The sequence below is a fragment of the Porites lutea genome, chromosome 9 (assembly GCF_958299795.1).
Source record: "Porites lutea chromosome 9, jaPorLute2.1, whole genome shotgun sequence".
Taxonomy (NCBI): Eukaryota; Metazoa; Cnidaria; class Anthozoa; order Scleractinia; family Poritidae; genus Porites; species Porites lutea.
Genome location: NC_133209.1, coordinates 474,284 through 486,993, shown reverse-complemented (window position 1 = coordinate 486,993; position 12,710 = coordinate 474,284). Strand labels below are relative to the sequence as shown.

At 35.9% G+C, this 12,710-nt stretch overlaps 2 protein-coding genes across 2 annotated transcripts; one reads left to right on the top strand and one right to left on the bottom strand.

The window, feature by feature from the left end:
* Positions 1–397: 397 nt before the first annotated feature.
* On the bottom strand, positions 398–5,402 carry LOC140947692 (N(4)-(Beta-N-acetylglucosaminyl)-L-asparaginase-like). Its single transcript, XM_073396869.1, has 12 exons — positions 5,227–5,402; positions 4,443–4,551; positions 4,059–4,106; positions 3,852–3,964; positions 3,620–3,680; positions 3,122–3,173; positions 2,855–2,913; positions 2,479–2,543; positions 1,547–1,622; positions 1,154–1,261; positions 822–955; positions 398–601 (listed from the first exon to the last, which is right to left on the bottom strand). Exons 1-12 carry the CDS (start codon positions 5,375–5,377, stop codon positions 501–503), a joined length of 1,077 nt encoding a protein of 358 aa, XP_073252970.1. The 5' UTR covers positions 5,378–5,402; the 3' UTR covers positions 398–500.
* A 1,105-nt stretch (positions 5,403–6,507) lies between these two features.
* LOC140947742 (cyclin-I-like) lies at positions 6,508–12,494 on the top strand. Its single transcript, XM_073396919.1, has 10 exons — positions 6,508–6,669; positions 8,579–8,632; positions 8,819–8,932; positions 9,107–9,244; positions 9,520–9,594; positions 10,050–10,190; positions 10,367–10,486; positions 10,937–11,032; positions 11,426–11,582; positions 12,013–12,494. Exons 3-9 carry the CDS (start codon positions 8,819–8,821, stop codon positions 11,564–11,566), a joined length of 825 nt encoding a protein of 274 aa, XP_073253020.1. The 5' UTR covers positions 6,508–6,669; positions 8,579–8,632; the 3' UTR covers positions 11,567–11,582; positions 12,013–12,494.
* The last annotated feature ends 216 nt before the right edge of the window (positions 12,495–12,710 follow it).

Below are 12,710 nucleotides of genomic sequence, written 5' to 3'. Positions count from 1 at the left end.
ATAACCACTCTCTGTCGTTGTTGCTGCGCAACGTATGTGGGTAAAAGATTAAGACTTTACAGCTTAGGTAAGTACTGGAAGTTGCTGAAAACCCAGATCGGACGTTTTGGGTTTTTTTTTGGATGAATGCAAAGCTCTCAGGGTTTATCAAAAGAGGACCCCGATCGTCTAAACGGAACCTTAACTTGTGAATCAAAGTAACGTAATCAAATATGTTCTCGATTTTTCTATCAGCGATCCGCGCACTTGATAGAACCGGCTGAGAGAATCCGTTTGTAAGTCGGTAACGTCAGGTTCGTCAGGCATTGTTCTTTTACGCTTGAAATATTAAACTTTGTTAGCTGTTGTTATTTTAACATAATGATCTTAAATTGTAAAAGTAATCATTACACAGAGGTCTCAAAAATGTCTTAAAACTTTATTCATTTTACTAGAAAAACAGTATAACAACAAAAAATGAACAGTATAACATCTATATTTTTTTCACTGAAAAACATCAGTCACGAAGCGTTCATTGGTTTCACAGAAAAAACTGTAACTTTTCCCAACTCTGGATTACAAACAGAATATTTGAAGAATGTCCAACCATGTGCCGCGGCTCCTACAAAGCCAATATGGTACAAAATGTAAGGGAACAAATACGTAACTTTTTAGGAAACTAAACTCTTGCATTTAGAGTACAGCCAAAGATTAAAAAAATACTGAAATTCTTTTTGAGATCCACCATGCATTGCTTTAAATTTTGTTTAGCTCTGTATAGTGTGAATAACGAATTGAATTGAATTGTGTTTTGGCTCGACTCTCTATTTCAATTAACTAACCATATTGTCCTTCTTTATTCACAGCTACAAGACCTCCACTGAAATTTGGGTAATATCTTGCAATTCTTTCCAGGGCAAGAGTTGTTGCTTCTGTGGGGCTCTTCCCTTGACGCATATATTCAACAGCCTGGAAACTAAGCCAAATAAGATAACATCAGTTTTATTCTGTCATTTCTACAATACCATGGACAGCATGCTTTCGTAAAGTGTAAGACAGGAGCAGATTCAGAAAATTCAGAAAGAGCTGTCCACGACTAGAATTTATCTTTCTAATAATTCTTTAAAAATAATACAAAATTTCACAAGAAAGCCCGGGGTAAGACTTTTAATACCTGGGAAGGAATCGCATCATTACATCACCATCTCCAGTAGCAGCAGCACCTCCAACATCATTATCAACATAAGCACCTGCTCCAGCAATTGGAGAGTCACCAACACGACTGAAATATCAGAGACAGAGAGAGAAATAGAAATAGATGAAATGGCATAATTATTCCAACAGATATCATTCTAACTAATCTTCAAGAGCAAACTTGTCAGAACATGGGTGTGGTCCTTACTTCTCAATCACAAAAGTAGTTAGGGTTAATAACTAGAGGGACTGGGGTTACTGCTCTACTTAGCCTTCAGATTTATTGAGAACATTTGGTTGTTGGGTTTATACAATGTCAGGAGTGTAAATAGCACGTTTTTGCACAGAGGATGTGTGGTAAACTGCATCTTACCCTGAAATCTTGTGATTTGCTCCATTAGTACTTGTTCCTGCAGCGAGATTTCCAGCACTATCAACAACCACCATCCCTTGGAAAAATATAACCCAGTGAGATGACCATGTAAGTTAAAAATAATTTTTGTATAATTGACCACCAGTACTTATTGTCCTATGACCTTATATGGGGAGGCTCCGCCCCGAGGTTCAACCCCTTACCTTTTACATACCCTTTTTCATGAAAAAGGTACCCCTTTTGCATACTTTCTATTGACAAATGGTACCCCTTTCACATACCTTGTTTAGAACTTTGCATCCCTTTTAACTGCTGTAATTGCACTGTCTTTTTAATACGGAATCAATCACAAAAATAGAATGTTTTCTCGACTTTTCAAAGCCATAAAATTCATCTGTTAGCCCTTTTGAGCGCTCTTACAGACCGACATGACAGATTTCCCTTCCCTTTCATATACTTCAACTAGAAAACTCCGTACCCTTTCATATACCTGTAGCCTGAAAAAGGTACCCCTTTCAGGCAGAGCCTCCCAGTAAAGGCCATCATAGGGAGTACCCCCATCCCCCCCCCCCCCCTGGAGGCACTACATGTCAGCTTGATAATGTTGTGGGTTCGATTTCTAGGGGCCAGAACAATATTCAGGTCTTCCTTTACCCTACTAGCGGCTAGACCTATACATGGCTCTGATGACCACATAAAATGGCAGTCCCATAATAGTGTCCCCCAATATTACTTTCACGCTAAATACATTGACACTCATTTTTTTTCATCCTGAACAACAGAAACACACAGTGACTCAGTGCCAGAAATCCACAGTAAAAATAGAAGAAATACAGAAACAGGTAGTATAGATTATATCCACCGAGGTATAAGGGTTGCACAGCAAAAAGAATTGGGATGTCATCTTTCTTTAAGGACTTGCTATTATTTACCAATGGTGTCATGATTGTGTCTATTAATGTCGGCATGAGATTTGCGATGTGATCTTCTCTGCTTCCTGTCAATGTAAATTATAAAATGTTGTTAACAATTTAAGTTTCACACAAAAGCATTCATCCTGCAGTAACTCTACTCAACAATTTTTTTCTCATCTGCATTCAACCCAATCAACTCTTAAGCTTAAATTTCTTATACCAAGAAGAATACAGAAAAACCAGGAAGATTGGGTGATGAATGTATACCTTAACCTTCCAAACCATCCATATGTTTCAATATATTTGCAAACTTTAAACTGACAAATTAAATAATTTAATTTCTCAGTTTAAAGTTTGTAAATATATTGAAACATGCGTTTTATTGGGAACTTACCCTAACCCAGGTTTAGGTTTGTACGGACCACAAGACTGATGGGGGTCTGGGTCCACATCCTGAATTTGAAAACATTTAAAGAAATATTTATTTTACCAATAACATCATACAAAAATTAATATAATGTACATATTAATTAAAAATTATATAAAATATTTTTGAAAAAGTCTGGCTTAGAAGTAAAGATTATGACAGAATCCAATGCCCACTGATTACCAGAAATGTGAACCTTTGTTACAAAAAGGAATGTCATCTCACAATATCTACCTGCCAAAAGTTGGGCTGACAATTGTTATTTTTCCAGTCTTTCCATATTTGCCTGCAAAAATGAAATATGTCAGTTAAACACCTATGGATTTAAAATGTAATATTCTTATAGGAAATACACAGTTCTGCTCAGTTCTTAAGCCAAAGAGTAGCAATTTTACTGGTAAATCATCAAGATTTATAATTAAAAAATAAAGGGTGGTGGGTGGTAAAATTGTCTCTAAACTAATTTATCAAATCTCAAAATCTAAAAAGCAGTATCACTGGTAATGAGTCACCTGTGTTTTCTTTCCACCTTTTTGTCATATTAAAAACTCAAAATTTTTACACAATCAGATTTTAACACTCATGGATGACGCCCTTTCCTAAACAGATATACAGTATACAACAAATGCGGGATACTAATTTGCATTAATTGGGCAACATCAGCTAATGTGATCTGTTCAAGTAGTAAAAATTGACAAAACAAGTTCAATTCTCTCTTTGCTAATGACTCACCATGAGTGATTTGTGTGTAAGTCTTCACTTTTAAATCCCATCTCAATAGCAAAGCGAGTTGCTAAAAAGATAATAATTGCACTACATCATTGAGTGAATGAAAAGAGCAAATCTGTAAACATAATGAGCAAAACAATTAACTATCTAAACACTTTATTTACAAACTAGTAAGGGGTGCCAGACATAACAAACACAAAATAATAGAGAAATAAGAAACAAAGCATCAATCTACCGTCATCTCCAACCAAGAAGGTTTCAGAAGTATGCTCCATAACACTACGGGCAACCGAAATGGCTGACTTTATTCTTTTCAGACACCCAACAGCTCCAACATCATGTGTAACACTTAAAAAGAAAGCTGGGTAAACTTTAGACTGACTGAGAAACACAAATGACATATGACTACAGTACAGTTAGAGAAAAAGATATAGTATCTTACCCATCCATGATCATTGCATCCAAAGTGGTTTCTCCATCTTCATTTGGACTGGACAAAGAAAAAAGTTACAAAAGTTACTAAGAAAATTTACAAAAGTTACATAGTTAGTCATAAAAAAGTTACAAAAGTTTTCATGATGTCTGAAACTTTACATGTCCATCCCCACTAGCTATTTCACTTTATTTCTTCAATGCTTATTTCATTTATCTAGTTTCAACAAAATCTTATTTTTCAGGCTTTAACAGGATATTTCAAATGACTAAATGAAATTACAGTAGGTTATATGCCTTACTAGTATATTAACATGTACATGCTTCATTTTAGTGACACATGATCGATTCAAAAAGCAAAACTACTTCTGTTAGCAAGTGACAGCACACCAACCTTCCACCAAATCCTACAGTACCATCACATTGTTCAGCTTCACATACTATGCAGCCAGACTCTACTGCATCCAATGCACTGCCTTTTCCACTTGATATAATTTGCCAAGCTAAAGATCAATAATTACAGATATGCTAATTAACATCAACAATTTGAGCTTTTCATGGCGAGAAATTTATTTATGAAACAGATTGCTGCCTTCCCTTGACAGTTTACAGGAAAAGAAAAAGTATTATTGAACCTTATACACAATGACACCACATATTTTATCCCTGACAAAGATTATTTTGTCAGGGACTTTTGTCCATTTGTAACTTGTGTAAGACTATATGAAGAGTGTCCTTGGCCACACCCATGTTATGATATTGGGAGGACTGGGCCAATTGTGTGTATTGGGGAAGGGGTGGGTTGATATGGGGGTGAGGGATACTACAAAAGAGATAGTCTTGGGATTTAAGATCTCCAAAGGTCTCTCTCTCCCACACACTCTCTACATTATTATCACCACCACCACCACCACCACCACCTATTAGCATCATCGTCATAAATAGTTTCTCATGAGAAATTTTGAGGGGTTACTGTGTTGATAAATGTCTATTTCCTTTTTATCTGTACATCATCATCTGTACATCGCTTCTAACAATAGAAATGAGTGAAAGCAAAAAGCTGCTGACTTTGAAAACGAGGTAACTCATCTTTTTAAGACCTTTTAACACTCAGACAAAGGGAAAACGCATCAAACGACTCAAAGTACGTGCGGTACAGTTTGGTTACACTAGCTAACCTTCTGATGTTGCGTTCGTAAATGGAGGTCCCCAAGTGTTAATAACCACAGGAAGGAACTTGGAGCCCGTATCTGTTTTTTGTAATGAAAGTTTGCCATATGTATGAAGCAAAAAGACACAAAATAAGATGATAACTGAAAACCGGGCCATGTTTCCTTGCCCCTGCTCGCACCAATCCTCCCGCAGCCACTGTCGATCAGGGGTCAATTTGCTTGTTTGTTTGTTAGTCTGTTTTCTAAAGTGAGATACAGAGAGAGAAACTTGATCAAAAATTGAACTTTCTGGAACAGTGATTGTAAAAACTTCTGATCTAATAATAGAATGGAAACTGAAAGCGTTCGGCGCCTGCACAAAAAGTTTCATGTGGCGTGTAAAAATAAAGATTTCCGCCTCGCGATATTTTTAGGCAACCTCCGTCGTGCCTTGTCTCAGGGGACAAGCTGTCTGGCGCAGTCTTAAATGCTTTATGTTATTTCTTTTTTAAATCAGTCTTTAAGAAGGAAAAATATATTAAAGAAAAATACGGCCTGCTATCTTAAAGCAAGCACAGATAGATGTCCTCGAATTTCCATGTCGTTAAAATTACGGCTTTAAAATGTTTTGAACTTTGATACATATTAAGCCCTGACGAAGTCTTTTAACAAAACCGAAATATCGGCAAGACCGAATCATTTTTTCCCAGTTTTTTGAGGTTATACAATGCTATTCTGAAATTACCATCCTGACTTTCGATGTTGGTTGATGTGCTTTAAAAAAAGAAATGCATATATTTTTTCAGTCAGACATATTCGGGTTTAAATGAACTTTATAACGCCAACCAGGCGCAAACAGCAAGGATTTTTAAGCGTGTGGAGCAATTCGAGAGATTTCGTACACATTGCGGACCTATCTGTCGGCTATCTGTCGGTTCTCTGTCTATTTTGGGAAACACATCACGAGACCGGAGTCTCGATGTGTCGCCAGATGTGTCGACAGGATCAGACCTTTGAATCTTGAACCTGAACAGTTTGATATTTAATCTCCAATCTTGCCATTTTTTTAATTATGTTTTTTTTTGCGCCTAATACTAAAAATAAGCTCAAATTTCTGATTATTTACAATCTACGAATGGCAGGCTCTATCGCCTTTGTCAGGGCTATGTCACGGAAAGAAAACAAAAGATGCTACGTGTCCGCTTACATAATATGATAATCTTTCAGCCAATTAGAAGGCGACTTTCTTTTAAACTAGCCAATCACGATCACCGACAAATATGAAATGAACTTTGGCGCCCAAAACTTCAGTCTTTTTTGTTTACATCGACTATTTTGATCATGGAACGTTGAGTTTGGGTGTGTAAGCAAAGTTCCGTTCATCTTACCTATGCATTTTAGGTAAAGCTATTCTTATCTCGTAGTTCTGCAGTTCTGGTAGCAGAGAGGTGGTGGAAGCGCACAAATGAGGTATGTGAAAGCTAAGCTATCGTGTTTTGTAAGCGCATTTTCTTCATACTAAAATGGCGTCTTTCTCGATGGTGACAGCTGAACTTTATATTCCGTTCCGAGGGGAATTATATTTTTCTTCAACGTAAAACAGAATGCAAAAACATGAGCTCCTTGTGCTTTTATTCCTTTTTATTTTTGCGTGGTAATTTTATCGTAAGAAAACTGCTTTCGCGAGCAAATATTTTTCGTCTTTCGAAATCAGTCGATCGACGTAAACTTAGGCTTATTGTTTTCGTGTATTTTTCTTTACCCTGGCAACAATTTCACCATCCGTAAAATGTATTACAGAAAAACAATCCCTATCTTCATCCTGTATTTAACGGTAAAGCAAAAAATTGTTTGAGACGAACATTCTGCGAAGGGATATCGGTTTGGTGTTCGCTCTTTCTAATTCGTTTCGTTAGCCGGCGGCCGGCACAAAGTTCAGGTTAATTTTTTTTAGTGAAGCTTTTCTTTGTTGATTTCAGGAATTTCTTCTTGTCATTTGCCTAAATTGGAAGGACAAAACCCATGTTCACTCACAGTTTATATTCGAGTTCTGCGTTTTACTTTTAATGTATAGGCTTGCTGCGAAAGAAATATTTGAGGTTAAAGGGGAAAAGCCCGGCTCCCTTCGTGATCGCTAATTGAATGTAAAAAAAAAAAGTAGTTGTAATATACTTATTTTAGCTTCAACATCGACTCTGTGGTAAACTTAAAACAGTCTTGTCGGTAGAAATACGTTTAATTCATCCATTCCAAAAGGGTTTTCATATTAGCAAAAAAAGCTGAGGATCTAGCCGAGATTGCAAAATTCCTAGTATCTGCCAAAAAATAATTTGTGACGTCAAAGGCGGACTTTGTTAATTAGGGAAATGTCAAAATACTGATATTGGCACACGAGTTTTTTGGGTGGAAAAAATTCTTTTTTAGGTTACTTTTTTTTTAAAATAAGACATTGAATCTTAAGTTTTTGTTGATGAAAAATGTGTGGATTAGTGCTATCCAGTGGATAGAGATTTATCCAGTGGATAGTGCTATTCACCTTTTGAACAACTAGGACCTAGGCAAATTGATTTAATAAAATCAGGTTGAAATGACAGAGCAACTTGTTGTAAATTCTTCTTAAAAAATCTCTGCTACTGTTACATTATTTCTGACAAGATATATGATTGAAAAGTACATTGTTGTGCAGTATGGTAAAACACCTGGTCCCAGTTGTTCAAAACGTGGATAACGCTATCCACCGGATAAATCACTATCCACTGGATAGCGCAATTGGTTTCCCTAACACTTATCCGTTGGATAGTAATTTATCCGGTGGATAGCGGTATCCAACTTTTGAACAACCGGGGCCTGGTTTGTCAATACAATAAACTGCAGGATACTTCAAAGACACATTTGAGTATGTAAATCAGTGCTTTAATGAAAAGCTTTTCAATATTCCAAAGTGGTTTATTTGCAAAACTATAGAAACAGAAATATCACCATTTTATGGAAATGGTCCATTTCAAATTCATTTCAAGTAATCTTACAGGCATCACATGAGACAAAAATCATATGGTAAGATGGATGGACAAACAAAGGCAACAATGGGTGATTCAGGTGTCAATACCCTTGACCCCCTCTGTATACTAACTGATTTTTGAAATGTCCTAAATGGTTATTGAAGTCACTCTTGAAATTTGTAACTTGAGACAGAAAGCTAATGGACTTCATTTGTCATCCTGCCAGTAAATATCAAATTATTTGTCTTTCTTTAAATTTTGTGTAAAATTAATTGTTACCTTAGTGGCAATATACTTATATAATAACAGTTAATTTTTAATAATTTTCCCACTTTTTCCTGCTCTTGTTTTTATATATATTTTCTGTATCCCATCTGCAGATACGAGGATTTTGTGCAGCTATTTGTAGAATTAGAAAGTCACTGTTAGTCAAGGTGAGTTAGGGTATAAGCATGTCACTAAGGACATTTTGTATAGTATAACACCATGACTATATTAGTTTACAACAGGACTTTAACCTATTATCATGCTTTACCAAGTTAGTAGATCTCAATAAGGGTTTAAAAGATTCAACAGTAAATTTATAAGAATGTCAATGTGTGAATATACTCTCTTATTAGATGAAAGTTTCTTGTGGTTTGAATGTTGGCAAGCTGCTTAGAGTGTTGCAGGAGGGGCTGCTGAAAGAAGAGGCTGCACACTTTGCACCACTCACATGCCTGGTGGGAAATGAGGTAACACTTCATCTTTAAATTAAAGGGGAAAACCCAATTTTATTTTGTAACATAATGTATTAATTTCTAGTGCAAAGGTAAGTGCTTGAGAGGCATTAACTAACTGCCTGGCAATGCTGCCTCTGTAATTGAATATGGCAACAAAATTATCTAAAAACATTTCTTTTATTTTAGGATTCAGATGGAATCAGTCTTTCTCAGCGGGATAACATCACAACATTCATGCTGAATCTGAGCAGACACTGTGGATTTCACTCAGAAACATACTCCCTTTCTGTTAACTTGCTTGATCGTTTCCTCTCAGTAGTAAAGGTAAGTTTTTTTCCCAGGTAAATAATAAAATTTTGTTTTTGTATATTGAGTTAACAGGAAGAAAACTTATAACTGTGACTTACTGGTCTTATTTTTTTTTAAGCATGTGCATTCTATTAATTTTAAAAATGTCAAATATCAGGTTGTAAAAACAGGGTTGTCAGAAAGTTTTGAAGTAGATCGATGAGTGGTCAAAGTAAGCGGCCAGTCCAGGGATATTTAAAATTAAAATAAGGTTTTGGAGCTGAGAAATTTTCTTGTCTGTTCTATTTTAGGCAAATCCTAAGTACCTTCCTTGCATGAGCATCTGCTGTCTTTTTCTGGCCATTAAGATGTCTGAGGAGGATGAGGTAAAAAAAAACCCATACACTACATTACTGTTTAAACTAAGATCTAAGGTTTTTCCACTACAAAAATATTATTGCGTCTTGAAAGACTGTCATTGCTCTTCACTGAGAGTCAAGGGAAGCAATCGTGGCACAGCGGTGACCCGCGTTCAAGTCCTAGCATCAAACCCATAATTATGTGGGATAAATTGTCCTTGCTCCAGTTTTTCTCTGTAATCTTGCTGGTTTTCCCTTCTTCTCAAAAACCAACACTTCCAAAATGAGTTCTTAAGTGTAAGAACTCCCAGGTGCTTCATGGAGAAACAAATTTCAATTTCCCATATTATTATCTCTTCAGTGAATGATGAGGGTAAATCTTCAAATCTGATGTCAGCAGTTTCTTCAGTAAATAAAGTCATGATACTTGGTTCTCTCATATATTGACCTAGTTAATGTGTTTTTATTCATTTTTGTCTCAGGATGTCCCAACAGCAGCTGATTTTGTCAAAGTTAGTGGTCTTCGCTTCTCTTCTTCTGATCTGCTTCGTATGGAGCGCATCATCCTTGATAAACTCAACTGGAATTTAAATGCTACTACTCCTTTATATTTTTTGCAAGTGGTAAGTATATGCAACGAGTATCGTTCATGAAACCTTCCATCCTTCTTTCTTTCTTGCTTCTTCATTTCTATCCCTCCTTTCTCTTTTTCTTAACCCCTTTCCACATGATTTTTTATTTGCTTTTATTATTTTAGTACAAGACCTTGTAATAAGTATGTATTTTTAATTTTCTGCAGTTCCATGCTCTTGGCGTTGCAAAAGGCTTTCTTGATCATTGCCCAGTGAACCAACATTTACAACACATCACTTCTCTTATGGAGGGCCTCCTCTGCCACCACAAGTTTATGTTCTTTAAGGTAAATTCTCCTTTAATTTAAGTATTGTTAATCAAACACAATATATATGTTGTAGTTATTTTTTTTTTATCTCAGGTAATTTTTCTTTCTTTTTTGTTTTCGGGTATGGTAATATGCAAATGAAGTTGAAACAAAAGAAAAATAAAAAATTACCTGAGATAAAAAATTAACTATGTAACATATATATATGTTTGTGCATTAAATTGTGCAAACAAAATGTTGCTAGGAATAAATCAGGCTTTTATTTCTGAGAATTACCACTGCAAGTGAAACAACAGTAAGGAAATATCTTGAGCCCACTGGCTGCTCATTAGCCATCTCCTAGGAGAGCATTCTTTGGCTGAACTACTTCTGCTTACAACAGGCTTGCACTTGTACATGGAGTACAGTGCTGCACAATGGTTTCTGGGGTTCATCATATTGATCTTGTATGGATTTGTTTTCTTTCAGCCATCAACCCTTGCCCTTGCTTTGCTGAGTCATGAGTTAGTGTATGTCAGTAACAACTGGTTTATGGCAACACACTACTTGCAACATGAAGGAAAGGTATGATTTGTCAGGTTGTAACCTCTTCACCCCTTAACTAATCATGTGCAGAAGATCTCTGACCACTCGAGTCACCATTAGTTTTAATCCAGTCCAACAGGCTTGAGGTCAATGTAAAAAAAAAAAACCTAAAGGGGAGGGGGGAGGGGGGGTGAGAGAAAGCAAGAGGCAAAACTGTTAAGACTTTTTTGTGACTTTTTTACCCTAAATCTCAAAATTTTGCTTTCTGTACATCCTGGAACTTCAGGAGCTGATATAACTTATAGCATTAGGAATAGAAATAAGAATGCCACGAAGGGCTCAACTAAGATATCCAGAGCACCCCTCATCTTTATACCCAAGATATTGAAACAATTCTTTCTGTAGATTTTAACACCTGCTTCTTTTTTGTAGGTTTCAGATGCCGAGCTTTGGGCGTGTTCAAAACTAGTTAATGAACATCTGAACTCTGTTATACAAAAACACTTACCCAGTTTCAAGACATTACCGATGACTGAGAATGAAGATGAAGAGTTTCCAGTGATAGAAAATTGAAAATGAATTTGTACAGGTTTGTCTTGCTTATTATTTTTCAACAGTATATATACACTGTCAAACTTTCTGTCACAACCTAAATTAGAGACCTTCAATGTGCTAACCTCTGCATTCATCCTGATGACCTTTAAACCAATCAAAAGCATCAAACAAGTAAATGGTTTGTAATGATCCTCAATTATTTGCCCAGTGAATTAACTTTCCTACAGTTGCCTATAAGAGAGATCAATCTGTGACAGAAATCATTCTGTCCTACATGTAGTGTATGCACCACAGACAGTGACATATGCATTCAGTCAACACTGTTTTGATCTCTATAAAGCAGAGTGTCATTTCAGGTTGAATGTTGGTTCTCTAAAACAGATGCTGTCCTGCATAGAGTTGGAGTTGGGTCCATGCCTGAGGGTTTCCAAACAAAACTAATAGCAGCTTTTATTTCCTTGTAGGTCCTCACTGCTTGCTAAGACGTTTTCTTTGTTACGTGATTAACTACAGTGTAGTTTAGTATGTAAAGCAACAAAGGAACACTTTACTTAACTATCACAACTCAAGACTAGACTAGGGATGTGTGAATTGTAATGAACAGTACATATGTATATTTAAATCAAAATTATGTATAAATTTGAGAACCACCCAAAGCAAACAAGCAGCTCAACATCATACTTAGAGATTCTCATTATGTCAACTGTTTTGTACAGTTCTTTTTTTATGAATTTTATTGTTAAAATGACCAAAAACCATTTTATTGGTTTAATGGTTTGCCGGGTTTGTGTTACTTGTGGTATCTCGTTGTGTTAATATGACTGTACATTTGTACATTTTATTGGTTTTATATGGTGGAATGGAGAAAAGGCATTAGTGTAGACACCTTTATTATCTGTAAATATTTTAGTATGGAGTGAAAATAAAAGTTTGTACTTTATAAAAAGAGGATCTTCTATTTTGTTATACATTTTCTTCCATAATCCTCTGATGTACTTGAGTTTGATCACAGTGGGGGGTGGGAGGACTTACATCTGATAAGACTTGCAAGAGGAACACTTAATGTGGACTTTTTTTTATGTTTGTGGTCAGTTTTGTGTCAGCTGTTGTGAATTTTAAGTACACAGTTAGCTGATGTGAGGTCTGGAACCACAAATTATTT